The sequence below is a fragment of the Plectropomus leopardus genome, chromosome 1 (genome assembly GCF_026936395.1).
Source record: "Plectropomus leopardus strain MGB_pleo_1.0 chromosome 1, ASM2693639v1, whole genome shotgun sequence".
NCBI lineage: Eukaryota > Metazoa > Chordata > Actinopteri > Perciformes > Serranidae > Plectropomus > Plectropomus leopardus.
In genome coordinates, this window is record NC_142176.1 from 12,227,801 (window position 1) to 12,250,955 (window position 23,155).

The 23,155-nt window shown below is 43.9% G+C and overlaps 1 protein-coding gene and 1 long non-coding RNA gene across 9 annotated transcripts in view; one reads left to right on the plus strand and one right to left on the minus strand.

The window, feature by feature from the left end:
* Window positions 1–23,155, plus strand: part of LOC148190371 (uncharacterized) — a 185,081-nt gene that overhangs the window by 33,533 nt on the left and 128,393 nt on the right. The window lies entirely within an intron of this gene.
* sema6d (semaphorin 6D) lies at window positions 647–22,263 on the minus strand. Of its 5 annotated transcripts, none has more exons than XM_042492113.2 (20): window positions 22,046–22,263; window positions 15,315–15,486; window positions 14,671–14,782; window positions 13,559–13,619; window positions 13,285–13,347; window positions 13,059–13,160; window positions 12,740–12,830; window positions 11,495–11,614; window positions 11,072–11,160; window positions 10,080–10,297; window positions 9,846–9,977; window positions 9,074–9,229; window positions 8,078–8,251; window positions 7,602–7,742; window positions 7,266–7,343; window positions 7,079–7,137; window positions 6,473–6,529; window positions 5,812–5,994; window positions 4,577–4,818; window positions 647–4,469 (listed from the first exon to the last, which is right to left on the minus strand). In XM_042492113.2, the coding sequence occupies exons 2-20, from the start codon at window positions 15,436–15,438 to the stop codon at window positions 3,351–3,353; spliced, it is 3,321 nt and encodes a 1,106-aa protein (XP_042348047.2). In that variant the 5' UTR covers window positions 15,439–15,486; window positions 22,046–22,263; the 3' UTR covers window positions 647–3,350. The 5 variants fall into 5 exon arrangements, with proteins under 5 accessions (XP_042348047.2, XP_042348053.2, XP_042348061.2 ...); XM_042492119.2 differs by lacking the exon at window positions 22,046–22,263 and adding an exon at window positions 21,090–21,873; XM_042492127.2 differs by lacking the exon at window positions 6,473–6,529.

A 23,155-nucleotide genomic window follows, 5' to 3' on the forward strand; every position in this document is an offset into this window, starting at 1 on the left:
TCATGCCTCAGTGAGCATTCTGCAAATCAGAAACACATGAAAAGGGACTCTCCTTCATCCAGCCGTCATGTCTTTATTCTTAGTTGGCAGCTAATCTTATCACAAGCCTATCTGTGCGTAACATCATGCATTTGGATGTTTATGCTGCATGCATCTAAATGTAAGCACGTGCGAGTGTGCGTGTGTGTGTGTGTGCATTCCTCCACAGCTCATTGGTGACTTAGATCTTATGCCTTGAGCAGCAGTTAGTCCAGATGTTTGGTGTCTAAAATGAACATGCTACTTTGGAAACTTTCCCACATGCTATCTGGTGTGGTTGACTCTGTGCTGGCCCCAAACTTCAAAACAACCCAGCTCTAAAAATAGTCTGAAGCCCTTAATCATTCTGCAGACTCTTCATGTCTCTGATAGTCAGCTCACAGAGCTCAGCGAGGACACATGCAGTATTACCCGCCCGAGTCATGCTCTAAGTACCGAACGCATCTCATGGCTCTTAGGCTGAGCTCACAAGGCACTAAGTATCTGATTGTTAACGCTTTGCAGCTCTCCGTCATGCTCTCTCACACCAGAAACACGTGACAAAACATATGAAACCCAGCCATGCTTAATTCCACCTCCTTGGCTTGAAAAACCCATCAAAAGCCACTTGTTCTGTGCCATAATGTTTTATTTCAACTATACATGCCGTGTTAAAAAAATCAACAAAAAATATCATGAAACAAAGACCATCATTATTATTTACACATTCACAGTACAACTTTACAACATATCTACACGCTCAAATACTCTGGAGATCGTATATACAGCTGGCCTGGCATCGCCATGTCGCACAGTATTTAAAATCAAAATTACATGACAAAATCTGGTTCATCTGCACATACACGGAGCTCAGACTGAAATATAAAGGCTTCAATCTAGATTGCAACAGAAAGACCCAGTTCATATTGCAATGTACAAGGCAGTTGAGCAGTGTATGTTGAGTGTATGTTTGCGATGTCAGTGTGCATGTGTCGAGTAGAAAAGAGAGCCCAAACACTGGTTAGATGACAGGCAGAAACATCTTTACATACAATCATCACTTGTAAACAAAATGTGGCTTTGGGCTAAACAGGCAACTGACTCTTGAATGGGATTGCAGATGTCACCCAAATAATGTACCCGAGAGAAATGATCCCTCAGTCGTCACCGCTGGCCAATAGAAGCGATTCCTTTCACTGCAATCCTGGGGAATTACGGACACTGTGTGACCGCCGCCCATGCCAACAGACGGCTTTCATGTGAACACTGTGTTAATACATTGGCTGTGGGCAGGATGTGCTGCGTTGAGCCGACTGCTCCACAGTGCAAGGTCTAACCACCCTACATCCCACTGTCAAGAAAATACATTCACTGCATGGCACCTCTATGGGGTGGATTAACACCATTCTTTTCAACACCGGCAGTAAAAGAGAAAAATTGATTCAAACCCCAAATATTTTTTTAACTGTCCTTTTGTACGACCACCATCCACAAGCGGAATACCCTCCAGTCAAATTCTTTTCACTTCGGTTCGGATTAGGTAGCAATTTCCCAACACATCCTGCTGATTTTCAAATTGCTCGTATAAAAAAAAATGTTTATATAGCATATGACAATAACATACAGAGGACCAATCGACATTGCCAATATTGTATACTGTAGTAGTTCATTTTGCGAATAAGGCACACAATGCACAGATTCAGGTTCACTTGCCTAAAAATATTTATACTCCTTATTTATAGTATTTAAGTATTTACAGGATCTTGTCATTCCCAGCATGACTCATTTGGACACATTGGTAAAGTGTTGTGTTGATTGTACACTGGCCACTTGCAGGGGAAGCTGCACAAGGGAACACGGGCTGCAGAACCAGCACGGCAGATGACAGAGGTGTTACATCCATGTATTGTTCTAGGGTCAGTTTAATATGCCTTTTTAATAGGATTAATGTAGAAGGAAAACTCTATTGTTCTTGTATTAGGGGACACACAAGGTTAACGGAACAGAAGTGCCCTGAAATGTTGAATTCATACACATGGGCTAAACCATTGGTGTTGCTTTAGTTTCATATGGTAAATTCTTTAAATAACACAGTAAAACATTATAAAGGCGAATCATTTTTGTTCAAAACTCATTTATAAGATGAGATGAGACATATTTTTTCTTAATACCATTGCTACATAAAGAAAGAAGTCTCTTAAACCACCAGTATAACTCCTACAGAGGGGCAGTGGAGGTTAGGGGAGGTTTCAGTCCAGGAGAGAAGCTTTTTTTTTCTCCCATGTACCAGTTTTAACAGTGCGTTTGGTTGCTCAAACTTCTAATTCTTGGCCTCTGTCTGCAACACACACACACACACTCACACACAAGCAGATGTGCACGCCACATCTTTCAAGAGTTAACCCAGTCTGGTTGAGAAATAAATGCATCAAAGACAAACGCCTACGTCTAAAACCAATAGCAGCAAATGTACTAAGTAAAATTTCCCAGTGAGTTACAGAGTTCCTGTCCCAGTATACACCCAGCATGACCAACTTAACCTCAGTCTAACCTAAAAACACTACAGAATGACACAAAAATATGGGTTTAGACTAAGTTCAAATGGGTTCAAATTGCACCAAAGATGTGATTATATTATTGAAATGAGAGACGGTGTACAAGTGTACAGCCTTACACAAATCTGCTTTCCAATCAGCCAACACACACACACACGCATTAATGTTCACTCTTTTTCTCTGTTCGCTTGCTGCTTGATTCAGCTGTCAGCGGTCATAAGCAACACGCATACTTATGATTTTTGAGTTTCCTCTCCCCTGCCCCCGGCCATCTTATTACCAAGGCATGGCCTACCTCTCCTCTTTGTTCAGTTCACATTAGTGGGAAAACAGTGCTCAAGGGCAGTGACAAACGAGACCCATTCTTCAAGTATTCCACTGTTTTTAATCTGGCACCACACACACACGCCATAGCGGCCCCGGCTGGTGTCCTAAACCTCGTACCTAATATGGGAACGGGCAACACCGAAGCCCAGATACAATGGGAAGCAGCAGATTCACCACTGTCCACTTTTCATATCCTGTGGCTACCGTGACAATGGAGGGGAAATAGAGACGTTGGGAGCGAAAAAGCCCCAAGGAGTATCTTTGGCCACATGTGTGAATTTCCCTTTTTAGTGTGAGTGAATGTGCATATCATTTAAAGGGGGAACACACCTCAAGTTGATACACAAACACACACTAGGCCCTACCCCATCCGTACCCCCCACCTAAGCCCTCAGGGCTCAAAGCTCTCCAGTCAAGGCCAAGAGCTCACTCCAAAGTGTCCATGCTCTTTTAATAACTGTACTTATTTACCACTCGCATCTGTGGAGTCTGTGGTGAAAACCCATTGGGTTTAGGGGGCACATCTGGCTTTAGCGATGGGGTCCGTTTAAGCCCTGTGCGAGGGAGTGAGCCATATCCACTGTAGCTGCTCTGTCGGGACACAGAGGATGGGTGGGCTGAGTGCATTCCTGCCCCCATCACTCCGCCTTGTGAGTCAAGTCTGGAGGGGGGTGTTGGGGGCATGTAGCCTCCTCTGTTCATACTGTGTTGGCGAGACACAGACACCCCCATGGTTACCCCATTTGGTGAGGTGGATAAGGAGTGCCTGTGAGAGGCACTCCGGTGGAGTTGATACCCCCCTCTTTGCCTCTCCAGGGTGCCCCCCATGCTGCCCGTTGGTGTTGTGGGAGTGGTGGGCATGGGCACATCAACCCTCTTGGTGGGGCTGTGCCTCGGCAGGGAGGTGGAGGGAGAGTACAGGGAAGCCTCACGGCTGGGCACCTTGGGGGGTAATTCAGTCAGTTCCTCCATAGGCTCCAGTGTGAGCTGCTGCCTCGGGCGAGGCCCCGGTCCCTCTTGAAGAATGGCCTTAGGGTTGGCCACTGAGTCATTAAGGTGTTTTAAAAGGTCATTTAGGGTATTTCTGGCATCCACAGACCTTTTTGGGTCTTTCCTACTTCCCTTAGAATCTGGGTTCTTCAGCTTCCTTTCAGACGAGTGTGGAAGTGTATCATCTCCGTTGTCAAGGTTAGGGTGGTCATGTGTGGCATTGGGCAGGACAACCGCACTAGGGATGTGGGAGTGTCCCAAGGCCAGGTGAGGGTGGGTGGAGTTAGGAGGAGCAGGAGAAGAAGGAAGGAACTGAGGACTCTTGGCTGATGAGTTTGGCTCATTACGAGGCCCGCTGGCCTTGCCGTGCGCCCTCTCCCACTGGTTTTTGATGGGCTGCAGGCTTTTCTGCTGAAGCACCGGGGTAGACTCTGGTGTAGGCAGGGCAGCCAGCTCTGGAGGCTGACAGCCATCCCGCAGGATCATGGTCTTGGTGTCTCCGTTGGGTGAACTCAGGTCTTTGCTGTTGCTCAGCAGATTGGTGTACAGCTTGGGAGCATCAATGTTGGTCTGGTACTCCTGAAAATGTGACATTAAACATCAAAAGTAACATTAGACAGCTTGTTCATTCACTGCTCTCTACAATAGACTTTGCTGTAGCATCAGAGCAGTTTATATGACTGTACCTTTACAGGGCTGTCAAAGAGGCCGTTTAGCTTGACAAAGCTTCCAGTAGAGTCGGAGCATGATGGCGCAGACTCTGCATCCTTGTGGACATGCCTCGGCTTACGGAGGAATGAGTCTCGATAGCAGAACACAATCAGACCAGCCAGGAGAGCACCCATGAGAAAAGCAGCAAACACGCAGGTGATGAGGATGTTCATGTGGACCATCTGGTTGGTCTCACCTGCTTGGATATCCCACACACCTATAAAACATTGAAGTATTGGTTAACCCCCTGGTGAAAATTGTCAGAGTGCTCAGCGAAGCGTCCCTCCCCGTTCAACAGCAGAAATGTGCATGTTTGTGTGAGAACACAACCATGCATGAGTTTCTGACTTTACACCACCCCCCCATACAAGGTAGTCAGTCAACCATAACCAGATATATTGACACATTCCAATTCATCTAAACCCAGATGAAGAAGAAATAAGGTGAAAGTTGGCAGAAGCTGTTAGGTACCCACATCCATTTCCCCATCTATAAGAAGCAGTTCTACGTTAGTTCAGAAGACTTAAAGTGTTGCCTTGATCCACGTTCCACTAGAGGCTTGTTGTCATGCGTTTGTACCATAAGGTTAGGAGTGCACTCTTATCTGTGAGGGAGAGCCAAATCAAGAGACCAACCAACAGGAAGTTGTTCAGAGGAAAGAGAGGCGTTGCTTGTCTCCATGGTGATGAGATTCTGGAAGTTTGTTAGTAACCACAGACATTGAAAGAGTTAGTCATCCACCGTGCGGCCACAATAGTGATGCGGCAGAGCAGGCCCAGTCAATGATCTACCAGCGAGGGTAAACTATTACTAGAGCTAGAGTTAAAAATCTATACCGGCAGAAACGAAAGCTAAAATCAAACAAAAGATTTTAAAGAAACTATTTGAGTGAGTGCAAGGTTTAATGATCAGAAAACTAGGATTAAGTAATTTAAAAGAAAGAAAGAAGGAACATAAGGAAAAATTAGAATTTAATGGAAAGAAAACAATAGTAACATGAAAATATAATGTGTATAGAAACATAAATGATGTATTTAAAAGAGAAATTAAAATCTGCCATGTTATCAAATGAAATCTAAATAGCTGCCAATGTGTGCACGTGTGTGTTTGCATATGTGTAGATTCACATTTGTGTGGCTTAGTGAGAGATGTTGGCAGCTATCAGATCAGGCTCATTGCAGCGTGTTGGCTGCCTCCCTGCGGGCCTTACCCTCTTGGCCCCCTGGGATTGAGTCTAAAGAATGGGAGGTGGCTGGGTCATCCTGCAGCACAAAGCCTGAGCCGTAGAGCTCTGGACCAGGCCCAGAGCTGGGGCTCTGAGTGGGTATGAGTACTGGGGGGTGTATGGGCCCACTGGGGTGGACAGTGACTGGCGCTGATGAAAACTCCATGTCTGTGGTGACAAACAAATTGTTAAAAAACTGTGCAGACGTGGGTGAAGCAAACTGTTATCATCCCGGTTAGTAGGGATGGGAAAATGGTCATTTTTAGGGTTAGTGTCTGACAAAATAGTGGATAAACCATATCACAGTTCACAGACCAATGAAAGTACATTCTTGTTTTGGTAATTTGGAAGGGGGAAAAGGGAGAGGTTCAAAGAGGAGTTGGTACACAACAGTAAAGATGGTAAGGGATGGTGGGTGGTCATGCAAGAGGAAGTGATGAGTGAGGAGGGAAGTGAATCTGTGCTGAGAAAGAGCACTGATGTTGCCCATGAGTCTGTTGTTTGTGACAATGAAAATGAAGCAAGTGATGTTAGCATTCAGGAGGTGTTTGGCAAGAAAAAGATGAATGGTGGCAGTGGTGGAAAGACAGGGCTGGAGATGCTGAACTCAAGGAAAGAAACCATTTGAGTAAAAGATCAAACTAACCAGAGGTAGGGTCGCCAAATGATTTGTAATCTGGCGCTGATGTAGTGCCCAAAAATGCTAAAAGAATTCAAAGGACAAGAAATCAGTATAAAAGGATTCAGAAGTAAAAACTAAAATTCCTAAGAGACACTAAGAGTGCAGTTTGGTTTAATGATAAAAGATATAAAGCACCCGCTATAGCAGTGTCCTTTTCTCACTAGAGGCCCTCTGGTTCTGATCAATACTGAGGTTCAGCCGGGTCATGTTTAGTTGGTACAAATGAAGGGACTGGCGTTTCACAGTAAAATCAGCAACATTTTCTGGCTAACGGATATCTTCAGACCTACCATTTGCACCAGCTGAACATGACCCTTAATTGTACATGTCCATGTTTCTGCCTCACAGGTGGCATAAGTTACAGGTGGCCATGTACTGTATGCAGATGTGTGTGTTAATATTACACATAGACTTATGTAGGGGCAAGTTACTGGAGTGGTTACTGGTGTGAGTGTGCAGGCTCATGATGTGTGTGGAGATGATGCATGTGTGTGTCTGTGTGTGTGTATCTGTGTGTGTTTGCATGTGTCTTTAGGTTAGACGCCATGGCAATGGAAATGAGATTCGTACCGTGACAGTCTCCCAGGTGAGCGGTGTTTCCAAATTCAACGTCCTGCTCATATCCAGTCCTGAAAAGAGAGCGAAGCAGAGATGGAGAGATAGAGAGAGAGAGATGAATCAAAGAGTTTCAGATATTCTCTCATTTTCTCATCTTTAATATTTGCACTTTATATCATAGCTGAAGGCTTGAACTCACAGAACACCAGGCAGTATCCTCTCACAGGCCCCATGAGGTTTCCAGCCACAGTAGGGGTCTCTTGATGCAATGCAGGACCTGGAGCCATACAAACAAACACACACACACACACACACACACACACACACCATCAGAACTCCAGGTTTAATCATTCTGGGAAGTGCTCTATAATCATTTGCGACTGACTGAACATTAACCAAAAGGCATAAGATGAAGCCGTTATCATTCCCTTTTATGGCATTTACTGAAAAACAAAACAATAAAGCCACAAACCTATGACCGACCGTACAAGTAGCACGTATAAACCCTCTACGTGTGCACTGGCGCGTCACTTACTTGTGGCAGGAAGAATGCCTTTCACAGCGACTCAGGGGAATACGGATGACGCAGCTTGAAAAGGCGACATACAGGCTGTGTGCGTCTTTGTCCACGTGCAGCGAGAGGACACGCTTGTCATCCTCTCGGTTAGACAGGCACCTGGGACGGGAAGAGAGAAACCTGATCAGGGGTTTATCAGATGAGTCTGTCTCTGGTTTCAGTCTCGGTAGATTTAATCACTTGTTAGGTGGAGAAGTCACATAAAGCTTTCTCTCACAGTTTAACAGGGTTTTAACCCCTAACACACAGCAGGGTGTTCGCATCCACACATAAGCACAAAAAACCCCAATCAGACACATACTGTGCATGCACAGAAAACAGACATCTGTGCCAGGATGCTTCACTTTAAGAGTTGCTGACTCCTTGGCCAGAAGAGGAAGAGAAAAAGAGAAGAGGGGCAGACAGGGATGTTAAAAACGTGTATGTATTCCTACTTGGCCCTGTTGAAGACATCTATCTCCTCTAGAAGCAGGCTGTCGTTCAGAGACACAGTCGAGGTCTTGGCCAAAACCTTGAGGACAACCCCCGACTCAGCCCCGATGAACACCACTGTGTAGTTCTTGTGAGGTCCTGCTTCATTGTCCACAGCCAGCGCTGTCAGTCTGTACCTTCACACACAGCAGAGGAGCATGTGTTACGCACAGTGGGGGTTATCCCATTCAAAACAGAAGACGCCATTTTGAATACACACATCGCTTTCGGCTCTGCAGTTACACAGTAACACACGGTGGATCCAGAGACATTAATATTGATATCTCCATATGTGACAAAATGCTAATTGGGTATTGAACCTCAACTGTTTTTTCAGTACTAATCTGAAGGTGTCTGTAGCATCGAGTACAGAAAGTTTTCAGATTAACATATTTCATGGTCATACTGTAGTATAGCTTTGTTAATTTTACACTATTTTATTAAGCCAGAGCTCTTGGAGAGCTACTTATGATAGACTGCCTTGAGTATTAAAGGTCCAGTGTGTAGATTTAGGGGGATATATTGGCAGAAATTGAATTTAATATAGTAAGTATGTTTTCTTTGATGTATAATCACCTGAAAACTAGAATCAGTGTGTTTTTGTTACCTTAGAATGAGCTGTTTATATCTACACAGGGAGAGGCTCCTCGTTTCATTTCTACAGTAGCCCAGAATGGACAAAACAAACGTTGGCTCTAAATGTGGCCCATTTGTGTTTTTGTGTTTTTGCCCCTCCGTGACAAACAGTGTCAGTAAAGTTCAGTGTTTATATTAGTTTAATCAACACCGGGAGAAGTTTCATCTGGTTGCAATCTGCACTCCTTACTGATAGATGCCACGAAATCCCCCTAAATCTTACACACTGTTAGTTAGTTAGTTTAAAATGATATTTTTAATAAGTACTTTAAATAGTAGTACAGTAACATAAAAAAATATTACAAATATGCTTCTGCGTTTACCTGACGCGAGTCTTGGTGAACCACGGCTCGTCCCCAATAGAAGGCACAGCTGTGTCCATGAGGGGGTGGGACTTGATGAACTGCAGGGTATCGTCCGGGAACTCGATGGAGCTCTTTAAGGACGCAGCTGGACCATGACCTGCACAGCACCCGGGTCTAGGATGGAAAGTGCACACAAACAGAGGGCAAAAGGTCAAAGATCAGCCTTCAACATCGCACACCAGGGAGTAATAATAGTGTGTATTGAAATGGATGAAAAGTGCAACGAGAGGGTGGGGGGCCGAGGAGCAGGTGCTTATTAGGATCACAAAAAGGCCTCAGCTGGAAACATAAAATATACATATGCATGGTTATCCTCCATTAATGATTTACTGGGGTAATGAGGTGCTTTGTGGACTTTGTGTTTTGGACACAGGGCAGGGCTACAAATATACGTGCCGACTGTAAACAGGTTAAATATGCAACGCGTCTAATTATGCCAAATTAATAATTTAATCATCAGCAGATGGTGAATGTGTGTGCTGGGTCAAGGCTAATAACTTCATCCCTTACTAGTGAAAAAGATTTGATTTCATTGAGTTTAACCTGGACAAAGAGGGGTTAAGAAAAGGGGAAAAATTGACAGGTGGTAAACAGATGCTGAGTCAAGCGCCACCTGCTCAGACAAGCCAAGTTTACAATCAAACATTGCTTTTGTTGTTTTGCCTTCTTGGATCTGTATGCTTTGGAAGATTCAGAATTTTTCTTGGGAAAGGAAATGTTCATCACATACCGAGGTTTGGGGAGCTTCTCCTCTGGAAACGGAGTCCATACTGAGTCAGGAGTCTTCTGCTCTTTGAAGCGGCCCCAGAATACTTTCTCGATGTCGGCCATGGAGAAGGCACACACTGCTGACCCTGGGATACTGTGGAGGAATAAATACATCAATGTAACATCAAAGCATGACCTCTGCATTTTTTATTTCCACCCTCGGTATTGGTCAAATCAACAACTGACAACAGCTCACCTGTTCATCTGCGTGGTGAACACACCCACCACCGAGGGAACTCCGTTGATGTGGATGATGTCAGTAATGGACTGAAGCACGTCAAAGTAGAAGAAGGACTCCCCGGGCACCGAGCAATTCAACCTCGCTTTCACAAAAGATGTCCAGTGCTTCTCCAGCACCCGCTGCGACCCACCGACGTCATTCTTACAGATTCGGGCCACACGAGAATACACAACCTGCGAGAAGGAGCGGAGGTTTAAGAGAGGACGGAGCCGGGTGGAAGAAGAAGGAGCGAACGTCACTAAAAACACTTAAACATGCTGAATTATGCATCCCTCCATTCTGTAGCAACTCGGGACAGACGACTTAACAAACACTTTAACTCTGAGCGTGGAGATTGTTCACCCTGACTGGAGCAAACATTTAAAAACAGAGCGCATCCGAAGGCTGGCCTGATGCGGCGCCATATCAATGTGTGTTTGATTGCACTTATTACCAAAGCTTGGAGTTTAAATGAAGTGTTTGAAGCAGTCGGTTTTGACGGTTTTAATTATTTACCAGTGCAAACCTCCATCAGAGGCCAGGTGTCGCCCAAGCATTAGTCAGGTTGAAATATTTATTGGCTGGTGGCTGATGGAAGATGATGACTTCCTGCGGACCCGTCTCAGTAGGGTCAAATCTGAAGTTCAAACATAGTGCATCCTAATGCCCTCTGCATGTGTCGTAGCGAGAGGCAGACGTGGAGCATACAATCTGCAGGAGACAAATCCTCTCGCTGTGTAATGGTTTTACATTAGTAGAACATTCCCAGCAAACACTGGCTGTTGAAATTTCTCGTGTATTCTAATGTGAAACTGTCATCGCATGAATGGGCCCCATTACCACTGGGGCCGATTTGTGGCAGAAACACACGCACTGAGGGAGGTGTAAGCCTTTTTTGGATAAAGGCCCGCATACTGTATCTGTGCAGAATATGTAATGCGTTATAAACGGCAGGTGCGCTGTCTTACCTTGCCCAGATTGCTGTGCTCCACCGCAATCTCTCGGTAGAAAAAGTACACATAATTCCCATACTCTGCTGCGTGCAGGAAATGAGGTTCTGAGGGAGAGACAGAAACAGAGAGCTGAAGTGTATTTCTGCACCGTCACCACCACTGTGCATGTTGAATATTTCAGGGATTTGTACAAGGCTGTATATGACTGGGGGTGACCTAGATTGCCTGGGAGAGAACAGGCCATATCCCCATGGAGCTTGGCAAGGCAGGAGAGCTCTCTATCACTTTAAAAACAGCTCTGACAGCCACATACATGCATACACCACGCAAAGGCACTGTGGGCATTTAGCTGGCTGGCAGGTGGATGCGTGTATTCCCAGGAAAAGCAAAGGGGAGAGGGAAATAAAGATTGAGAGTGATGAAGAGGCAATCGCTTACCTTTCAGCCATTTGGAGTCATATTTGATGGTCCTCAGGGCTGATCCATCACCCATGCTGCGATAGATGACAGAATCGCTGGCTTGGAAGTCAGCTACAGTTGCAGAATACAGCTTCCCCTCTGAAAAACAAAAAAGGAGTTAGGGCTCCCCTGAAAGCTTTGAAGCCTAGAGCTTCAATCGACAAAGTAATTGACAACAAAATCAGTATTTGAATGCTCCATATTATTAGCTATTCAGTGGCAAAGACTTATAAACTTTCTTTTGTGACTTTGACATGCATCTGGAATAGTTCAGAATTTGTAAAGATGACCCCCAAAGGCAGAGTGCCAAATATGTCAAAGGAAACTGGTATGACACAAATCTACAATGAGCTCACCTAAAAAAATGAACCGTAAGAAAAAGCTTAAGGCTCATTTATACTCCCTTTATGTCTGAAAATGCATGTCCGTTTCAAACGTTGTAAACTGACTCACTGACATTGTAACTTCCATGCATCCTTTATATAGCATAGATATAGCCAACAGATGACTCTAGAGAGTGAAAAGTTTCCCACAACAACAAACAAGATGACGTTGGAGGAAGTCATAATAATGCACCTTTAAACAGAGGCAGTGTTGTTGACAGCAGTGGTCTGTGAGGCCATTAAATACATCCCGATGTGGATGGAGAATTCTTTTAACTTTTTCACTATATATTAATATATATTATGATATCTTACCAATTTCTCAATGTTCTGCCATTATTTCAATTACTTTGTTGTCTCTTACAGTCATATCAGTCGCTTGAACAATGATTCACTGCATCCACTGTCTCTGTTGGTCCTAATCAAATGTTGAGCATAAGCCGTAAAAAATTCCTTTTTTAGCTATTATGGCTAATGTGCAACCTGTATGCTAACATAGGGGCTAATTGTCACTTTATTTTAGGTGCATTGACTGATGTCTTCATCTCTTATTTACCCCCTGCCCCAGCTTTGATTAATCATAGATATTTATCACTGAGGCTTCGATTTGGATAGCTCCTTAAAAGAAAACAGTTACCAAAAACTAGGATACACTTCCTTTCAATTCTTTGTTGTTCCTCCTCTTTTAAAATGCTTGATTGGCTGAGTTTGTTATCGCTGCAGGCACTGTTTTACCGTGGCAAAGACTCAGAGGTGATAATGAGAGCGTAAGTAGGAACCCATTAGTTCTTCTCCTGCAAGACTAACTATGTGTGTGGGCGGCTGTGTGTTTGACCCTTACCAGCGAAAAGGGCAACGTTGGTTTGCTTGGAGTCAAATGGGCATCGTGCCAGACCATTGATCTCCTCCCCATCAAACTCGAGGTTATCCAGCTGAAGGGAACACAAAAATCACCCACACATTAAGAAAGTTTCCTCGAGAGACACAGCGAAAACAAACACACATGCATGCACATGAATCAAACAAGTCTAGTCAAATATATCTAACAAGAAATTAAAATGAAGTGTGCGTTACCCAAATGATTTTAAGGGGTATTTGCACAATGTGTGTGCCTGTGTGTGCACATCTGAGCATGCAAGGCTGTGGCACTGGATACTGACCCTGTAGTATCTGCACATGGGGTTGAAACCGTTTGTACCGCAGATGAACACCAGGTCATCGTTTCTGGGAACCAGCACTTTGATGAAATTGTGGCACTCGTCCTGAAAACAGACACCCAACATGGGACAGTGTTTTTAGGGGCAGCCAGCTTCTCGGCTCACATGTTTAATCCTCAATCCGCTCAGTGGAATAGAAAACAAAAGGTGAAAGGCTTTTTATACGTACTCTGTGTTTTCCCTTGACGGCACACATGTCTCTGTCAGCTTGGCCCGATCGCCATGTTAGCTTCTGTAAAAAATCCAACATGGAGCATTAGACACACGCACGGCACGCCATACACACACTCACACTCACACTCATGCACGCACTCACACAGTCCTCCCTTTTCCACTCTCTCATTTTACAACCTGTCCAGTTTGTGATGAATGGCTCTGTATTTTCTATGGAGCCCTTTTTAGTGTGTGTGGATTGAGAGAGCAGCTTGTGGCGAGAATCTTACCCGGTAAGGAATGATCTCATTCCTGTAGGATTCTCTCAGACTGACCAGGTACACCTGATCTCTGTGGGCAGACAACAAAACACACACAGCTCAGTGACACAGCACAGGGATACATCCTTTTCACTTTTGCCATTTTAAAAATAAAAATCTGCGGCTTTATTAGCGTATATTTCATATAAGTATGAAATTCTGATTAAATGAAGAAAAAAAAGCCATTTTCAACATGTCATTTAGCCATCTCTTGTGTTTCACATTGTTAGAGGAACTCTGGAGCATAATCAGCTGCTCATTTGCATTGTTCCCCATTTTTTCTATTTGTTTGCCATTATGAGAATATTTCTCTAAATGGTTCCTGTCATTAGAGCATCTCATTTGCTGTGAAGGATGGTTTCAGCCTCCTCTTGCAGTGGGAAAAACACAACCTTTTAGATTGCAGTGATATAAAATCTGAGGGAAACCAATATTTCCATTTCAAAACCTGTATATTTTTCTGTTAAAATGAGACTAAAATATAGTTCAGTCAAATGTCTGTTATGTTAACAACAATGCATTGTTTTTTTTAATCCAACTGCCTACAAAATGAAAACCTCTATACCATTTTACATGACAACCACTTATTGTTTTGATTATCTGTGCTCATGAAAAATGCAATAAACCATTGGGGATCAAATTTTATCAACCCTTAGAGACCAACATTTTACTTCACTTTCAGTGAAAACATGCGAATACCAAAAACTGGCAACAAGGAGGATGCTGTGATACATGTGCTTGTGATTACAGGGGCTCCAGAGGTGGGAGTTTTATACTGTAGATGTCGACTTGATTTCCTGCTACAATATTAGTGCTGGCGGCCAGATTAATCCCAGTGCCCATAAATACCAAAAAGACATGTAAAGATGCCAAGAAATCCCTGACAGAGCGTCAGGCCGGCATGATAGACGCCTTTACTCGATCAATACCGCCCATATACATCAGATGCAGGCCTGGAAGCCACAGATCCAATAACACTAAGAGCTTTTCCCCCCTTACGCCACTGTTTACCTGCCAAGGAGTGACTGAGTATATTGGTATGGGGGATGTGTGAAGGAGATGGAAATAGTGTTTGAGTTTACCTGCCAGCGATGAACAGAGTGTCCTGTATCTTGGTCATCAGCTGAAAGTCAAGGCGGTGCTGTGACTCGTTGCCAGAGGGCCTGCCTCTGAACACAGGGTACCTCCGCGAAACTGTGAAGACATCACACACACTGTTAATGGGAAATAGAAACGGACTGATAAACCACACTACATTTAACTCGACTGCGCTGATTGGAGAAATATGCTGCATGTATGTGTGCTTTATACAAATCATCCTGCAATTAAGGTAATGGCACTGTACAAACACAGACGGTATATTCTGTGTAATTATATCTGTGTGTCATTGTGTTTGTGCGTTAGATAATGGCTGCCTATGTCAGCACATCTCTCCCTTCTCATAGCACACCACAGAGATGAAAATGAAATCCACTTAATGCCTCAACTGACCATCCAGCAGATTGATTTTATTACTATGAGCATGGCATGCTTGTGTCTGAACTGCTGACACAACTGGAAGAAGGTGGCTGCTGGTATTTGTCTTTATTTCGCATGCAGCTGGACTCGGTAAAAAGTGTATATTAAAGATTGCTGTTGTCTTTTTTAGTGACGTTGCAGTAATTGTAATCTCTACCCCACCTTCGCACGTCTCTGCTGAGCTCATTTTGCGTGCGTGTGTACTCACAGTGTGCGTCAACGACATCGAGGGGTACGGTGTCCTCTGGGAAGCTGACTGCGAGGAGAGTGCGTGAGGCTGTCAGCAGCAGCAGCAGCAGCTCACTGAGCAGAAGCGCAGCTCTCTGGCCCATGGCTGCTCACAGACGACACTTCCTGTTTCACTCTAGTGGAGATGTTACCTGGAAATGCACACAAAACGCATGCTTTTGTTGCTTGACATGTGAAACATTTTGGATTATATATTTAACCTTCTGCTTCAAACTGGGAGCCAAACCCTTAGTTTAACTTCATTTCTCCCACTATGTCCGTGAAACAGAAACATAAGGCACACATTATGCCCTCTCAGGCTTATTGATGACTGAGCTCTCAGTGGCAGTGCTTGGCGTATCCCCTCTACCTCTTGCTACATCTGCTGTCTAGGCGAAGGTCAGCCAAGTGACCGGTGGGGTATCTCGGTGTGTGTTGGATGCAGCGGAAGTCCACTCTGTTAGACGCGTGGCAGGCCTGCTGTCTCTGTACATCTGTGCTCCGATTGGTTCGTCCTGGGCCAGGCTCAACACTAATCAGCACATTGCAACTTCATCACCATCAATTGTGTAGCCTCTGCTCTGACCTTAGCTGACTTCTATTAGCGCTCTGTTGGCTGTTATTGCTCCAGCCTTTGCTTTGGGCGGGTGCGGTTTATTGCAGTGCAGTGATTCACTCGTCTTTGTCTCAGGAGGATCAAGTCATCTACAGTTGTTTTGACATAGTATTAATATTTGTTCATGATAGTTTGCAATGCATCTGATTGCAGATATGATATGCCAGCAAGTACATTGGTAATAATTCATTGTGGGAGTGGCAGGAGTTTAGTGTGTATGTTAGTGCGTGGAGGAGTGCTTTAGAGACAGACTGTGTCTGTGCATATTAATGATCGGTGTACATTCAAATATTTATAAGCCAAACAAATTATTCATGCAGGCAAAGCCTGAACGGATATAAACAATTTACCGGGAGACGTCACACAGGCAGAGGGATGGATTAGCTGGGAGCACACTGGGATACACACACACACACACACGGCTGCACATACATAATCACTCTTTCAAATGGTGTAATGCAAAGACTGATGCATGTGCATGCACACACACAGACACACACAGTATTGACTCATTTTTCAATTAGCCCCGAAGCACACCTGCTCCAGTGCTGTCTGTGGGCCCTGCCCGCCAAGCCATTAGTGCTTTGATTGATCCAAACAGGAAGCATGGCAGATAGGCAGCCAGCGGAGGCAATCTATGGAGTTTGCCATAACACTGTAGCCATGTGAGATCTCTGTAACTCATAACATGGTCACTTTCATCCGGTTATAGGCTGGAAATCTCTGAGGAACTTTTTAAATCGTTCCCGACTGTTCAAGACACCAGATGAGCTGTCATACACATTGTCGTCAAGTAGAAAATTAGCCATCATGAGGTGTTTACCTGACAACACGAATATACATCTATAAGTCACCTTTTGACATTGTACGTGGATTACATAATGCACGAATTGGCCTTCATGTTGATCTAAAGCGCACAGCATATTTTCCAAGCTCTAATAATCCAATTTTGGTCGGAACCATTCCCGTATGACGATGTGTCACTAAAAAAGAATAGAGGCGGTGGAAATGGAAGCGGAGAAATGCCAGCGTGTTTTAGTCATCAACAATGTGTAATCATGACTATTCAGCACTCTGTGGGATATTGAGGCCTCTGAAAGAGCGATGTCATTATGACTAAGTAATGCAAGGCCTGGACGAGAAAACGCTTAATCTCAATTAGAGCACTTAATAGTTAAATTATGTGTTTGATAATTTGACCAAATAGAAAGATTGAGGGCCTATATCTTATCCCATAACTGCAGTCATCGATGATGCCGGAGCAGTAACTCTAATCTAGATACAAATGAATCTCAAACGATCCACAGATCTATGCACACAGGCTCCCAGACCTATACCGAACAACAACTGTCAGCGACTTAATCTAAACGAGAAATGATGGCACCGCTCTGCAAAGAGACACCGTGGTGTTCCTTAAAAGCAGAGCAGCTATTTTTTTTTACTACCTGGTTCAGACGCCCTCACACCAAGAAATGTGCTGTATTAAAACCCAGGCAATAAATTGCTGAGTTTCTCAGAGAAGCAGGGGACAGGAATAGATACCAAACACACAACAATAGGGGTGAAAAAAGAGGAGCTATGAAAGGTAAATAAACCAAGCTCCACATTTCAATTCTATAGTGCTATCATACAGGCTGCAGGCGCTGCTTCCAGCCCAGACTTGGCTGTGTTCACAGGTAAATCATTTCCTTGGTTGTCAGAATTTAGAGTCCTGCTCTATGGCCCCTCTTCGTGAGTGCACACCACTTTTTTTATTCTCCCCCACTAAACAATTCAGGAGAGAAAAAAAACGACGAGAGGCCCAGCTTCAATCTCCCATGATTCCTTGCATGGTAATAGCCACACTGCGGAGGCGAAGGCTTTCCTCAGAAACTTTAATGTAAAACAGAAACAGAAGACATCCAGAGGTCAGCGATCTAAAATTACTTCTCAATCTCTAGTGAGCCCAGCGTGTTTTCTATTGACTATTCTTTTGCGCTCTCTGGTTCCTGCCCTCCAGTGTGTGTGAGTGTGTGTGTGTGTGTGTGCGCGCGGGGGTGTGTATGTGTGTGCACACACATATAGGCCTCAACAAGCCTAGAGATGCTGGGCTTGTCACGCAACTCGGGTGCCATTCAGCCTTGCCTCACTCTACCTCTGTTATTACAGGCTTTTCAATGTCCTACAACCACGCACGTTCCCCGCTGATGTTGTTGGCTCGGGCCCATGGTGTTAAACACGGGGAGGGGGGAGGAGGGGATTGCTATTTCTACTCATGGTGGGTGTAGGGGTCTGTAGCCCAATTCTGGTAGTTACTGCTGAAGATTTAGTGTTCAGAGCTCAAAATGACAGATTAACACATATTCTCCTCTTAGCTGTGCTTTCACTGGCATATGTCAGCCATAACCTCTACCCCCACTGCAACACTGAATGGATGTAAGTCCTATTGGGAGGAATTGGGGCCAATAAAAGGGAAGACAAAACAACAGCGAAGCGTGAGGTTTGGTAAATTGTGTGCGAGTGTGATGGGTGGATGTAATCCCAGCGGAACAATGGCCGCTGCTGCTCGAGGCTGCTCGGCTTGTCATCTTGCACCCGTAGTGATCTGTAAACCAGGAAATCAGATAGCCCAGGAGTTCAGTTTCAGGTAGGGATGCATGATATTGGATTATTTTGCTGATATCTGATATGCCGATATATAAAAACGAATCTGACTGACCCATATTAATATATCCACTTTTCCCCCCAATTTTAGTGATCATCAGATCCCTTCTGTGGTGGAATTAACATCATATCATGCATCCTTTTATCGAGATGGCCCACCAGCAGATGGAGACATAAAATACAATGCATTTGTATGTATATTATGTTCATTCATAGTACAAAATAGGAAAAATACGTCAACTAAGGGTTGTTTTATACATGTTCACTTTATCAATAATCCCCATATCCCATATTTCATTTGAACATCAATATCTGCTGATACCGGTGACGCCCTGATATTGCCCCTTGTTTCAGACATTTCACTCTTCACACTTATGGTTTAAAATATGTGCACAAGCACTGTCCAAAACTGGCTGTGTCCTACGACTAAGGTTGTCTCTGAGAAAGTAATCAAGATGCAGCCACACAGGAAAGTGAGTCAGCCAGATGATTAGAGCAGCCACCACACAGGCCCAGAAATGATTACTACTCCTTTTCCCACTCCTGTAATAACCCCCAGCCCTAATCGCGTGCTATTTACCTAAGGATCACTTCTGAGGGGCTTGGTTGGACTTGTTGCTTCAGAGATTTGGCAGGAGAGGGCTGTGCCACACTAAACCGTGCTTCCCTCCCTTTTCTTCACTACCTTGCAGAGAGGAGGAGTGAAACAGGAGAAAGGCTGTTCTCAGCAGTAGTTCTGCTATAGTGGAGCACAAAAGGGGCTGAGCTGCAGGTGTGACCAGGAAACAAAGGGGGCTTTGGGCTAGTCAACACAATAGAGCCCCACCCCCGGTTTGTGGACCTACATTTAGAAGAGCTGTTCTGGGGCTCCTAAAAGGGGGTTCAAAGCACACAACATAAACATACTGACTCCAAATGCTGCCTAAACTCTTACCACCCAACCAGTTTACCCCTGATCAACCTGGTTTCAGAGGAGCACTTTAGGCATATGGTTTAAAGGGTTAACACTGATGACTGTATGGTTCAATGGTGGTGGTTCCGGGGTTACAGCCGGCTGTAGTGGAGGTTAACGGTAATCGTTCTGGTCGCTGAGTTCTGACCCCGTGGCCAGTGAGGCGAAGTGAGACACACCAGCCAGCTGTGCTGTCAACTAACCCACAGCTGGTTCTGATGTTTAGACCTGGCCAGAGTTTTGCGCTCCTGCCAGAATCAAGTTTGTAGTTTGAGAAAGCTGTGACAGAGCTCAGACACTCCAGAGTTTTGAGGAAATGTATACATCTAGAGTTGTATTTCTGTAACTGGGTTGACAGATAGCACAGATTAATTTTGATCACAGACAAACACAATTTTAACATGTGTGTACACTTTTTAGTCTTTTTTATTTTAATTTTTTTTACACCAGGTGTGTGTAACTTAAGAATAAGCCCTTTGGCTGGTTATTTGTGTCATCTCTTTTTGCCCATTTACTCAATTCGGCACAATTTCCTTAAATTATGAGACACGGCAGAGTAATCCCTTAAACTACCCACACTTAAAAGCTTCTTTACGAATCAAATTAACCACCCTAATTCACCCTATATTCTTTTATGATCCTCCTGTTTCTTTTCCTTCTCTCACTGGTCATTTTTCAAGTTTTGCGTGGGGATCTTCCGCTCCTCTTTTTGCGCACACAATCCACGCAGCAGCCCGGGCTCTAATGCAAGCATTGTGCGGACCGAGGCGCAAAAGGCATTCAAGTTTTCTATCCGTGGTAAATCTTTTTCACAACCCCTTTAGCCCACATGTAGGACTCATACAAAAGACAACAAAGACGCGGGGGACAGCGGTGGAGTGACAACTGTGATGGAGCTGCGTTTTAAACTGCCTCCACGGCCACTTAATGCATGCACAGGGCTGGGCTCTCGTGCCGCTCTGCCTCCAAAAAGGTTACGAGCGCTTCTCTCCGGTTTATTATCCAATATAAGAATACCATAATGAAAATTGGGAATACATTAAAAAGATTAAAGGCATCAGTGGAGTGAGCAGTCAAGAGCCTGCAAGTCAAATTGCCCATCCTGCTCGTCTTTTGTTGTTAAATCTTGTGTTTGCGAGCACAATCATGCGCATGTTACCTTTAAACCAAGTTCAATTTTCGAATCGGAAAACACTTTAATTTATGCATTAAACCATTTAAAACAACTCTGATTAATACAAAACAGAATAGAGGAGCTATTGTGAGTGAAATTATGGTAAAATACGGACATGTGATTTGTCTGCAAGACCTTTCTAATGGATAAATCATAACCTATGCGTAAATCTTTATTTTTTTATTTTTCTGTATATTTTACTTTGAAATCTAAGTACTTGATTCCTTTAAATTGATTATGTTCACAAAGTAGATCCCCGGATAGCATAGGAGCCAGCACTGATGTGTCCTTCATTAAATTAAAGGTCCAGCTTACTAATAAAACATAAAAAATGCACTATGAGTAATTAAAAACCACCGAGGACACCTACCTTGTGTGTCCGAATTCACTCATGAATGGGGCAATCCGACTGAATGTCATATTCCTTTGGTAATCCATTCAAGAGAAAACACCCAGCATGTGATATTCCTGTTATTTTAAGCTCCATCCGGACCCCACTTTTTCTCCCTTTTATCCAGTTGCGCGTACAGATTTCAGCTCCGCTCGCCACATACGAGCATTTTGCCTGGCTGCTCTCTCTGACTCCGTCCCCGGGCCCCTGCGCTCTGATGACTGATCTTCAAAGCTCTGCTGCCACGACCACACAGCCCCCTCCTCCCTCATAGACCGACACACCAGCCCCCTTTCCACTACTATTAACTTTGGAAACCAGAGGGAAAAGACATAAACATTAACGACGCGCTATCCTCGCTACGGCGCGCAAAGACTTCATGTACAATCATTGATTTAATGCTGAGTTAAGATAATAGAGGGCGTGTGGACTTGACGGAGAGCGTGAGATCGCACATATCCACCGGGACCAAAACAAATTTACGCAAAAGTCTTTTCTGTGCTTTTTAAAAAAGCGTTATGACTGCACAACTTTAGTTTGACGCATGGCTTAAAAATGCAATGAACTTAATGTAAAGAGATTTCTGACAGCTTCAATTGGAGGGCAAACTCTCACACATAAAGGGGTGACTTTAGATGTGGTTACACCGCTTTATGTGCGCTGGAAAGACGTTTCCGAGCCGGGCACACAAATGCGCCCTGAAAGGAATGAATGAAGCGTAAATTGGATTGAAGCATAAGCAAAAAATAGCCCGCACTTGAACTATTTCTGTCCTGCAACCATCAGTTTTGCAGAGCAGCATAGCGACGTGGTCAGAGCAGATATTTTGTATCCCAGCAAAGACTTCTCCTCTCTAGTTTTCCCCCTCGACTTTCACTGCGTAATGCGGCGCAACAAAAGTGATATATATCCACGTAGCGGGCAAAGAAACTCACCTCATCTGAATTGCTTATTTTGTATCCTTTTTGTGTTGCTTGTAAATCCAGAAAAAAATGATTGTGCGCGTCGTAGTGAATCAACTTCTCCTGGCTGGGAGAAAAACAAACTAATGCACGGCAAATGGTGTAATTCGACCCGTGTTAAGTCAATCCATCCAGAGAGAGAGCCACAGCCTACCAATAAGCAGCGCTCTTGCTCCAGTCCCTCCCCCCACCATCCATCTCTCCTCAGTTTGGTTTGGGCTCCTCTGCTTTGCTCTGGCTTCCTTCCTTTCTTTCCTAGAGCTTGGAGAGAAAGAAAAAAAAGCGACCCCCTCCCTCCCAGTTCTCCTCCTGTGTGACCCCGTATTGCACCCCCCCCCTTTTTTGTTAAATCCCATCCCCCAACTCCAAGTCAGCAAGAGTGCCTAGTAAAAATCATTTCAGCTGAGTTGTGGCTGCTTAGTAAAACACAGCTTTAGAAATGTTTGGATTTAAGAGAGATGGCTGAAGCTCAAATGTCCTTCCAGTTCAGCATCCTGCAACTGATTTTGTATTTAAAGTGGTGAAATATAAATGTAAGATACATATAAGTGAAGTAAAAAGTTTTGCATTTATGTCACGTGTCATGCATTGTATCTTTTAGCAAACTGTTTTGCTGTTGTATACGTAACCCTTTGAAACCTGGATCGACATCCCTTTTATTGTGCTGCATTCAGAAACCTTTTTACAAGTATTTTAACCACTGAATCCAAAGCAATTGGTTTTATTTCTTTCAAAAACATGGGAAAAGGGCAAAGTGGCAAGAAATGTACCACAAATTGCAAGGAATTAGTAGATTAAGATTAAGATGAGTAGATTAAAAAAAATTCTGGATGACTATGTTCATGATTTAAAAAAAAAAAGTAAAATTATATATTTGGAATTATTTTACAGAATTATTCAAATTTTTGAACTTTTTTTTCCGGTCATTTCATTCTTTTTGTTGTTGTTGCTAATTTTCAGTTAATTTTCTTGTACTTTTTATTAATGCCTTGCTCATTTTTGCCTTATTTTTTCTCTAATATTGCCCATCACCTACTTTCTTTGTTTTTTTAAAATAGCAAGCCAATTTGCCCCAGGTTTCTA

Coding starts and splice junctions, on each gene's coding strand:
- sema6d (XM_042492113.2), bottom strand. CDS start 15,438: ATGGGCCAGAGAGCTGCGCTTCTGCTCAGTGAGCTGCTGCTGCTGCTG. Junction 13,620..14,670: donor ACTCTGTTCATCGCTGGCAG/GTAAACTCAAAC, acceptor GTCTGCCCACAG/AGATCAGGTGTACCTGGTCA. Junction 13,348..13,558: donor ATGAGATCATTCCTTACCGG/GTAAGATTCTCG, acceptor GATTTTTTACAG/AAGCTAACATGGCGATCGGG.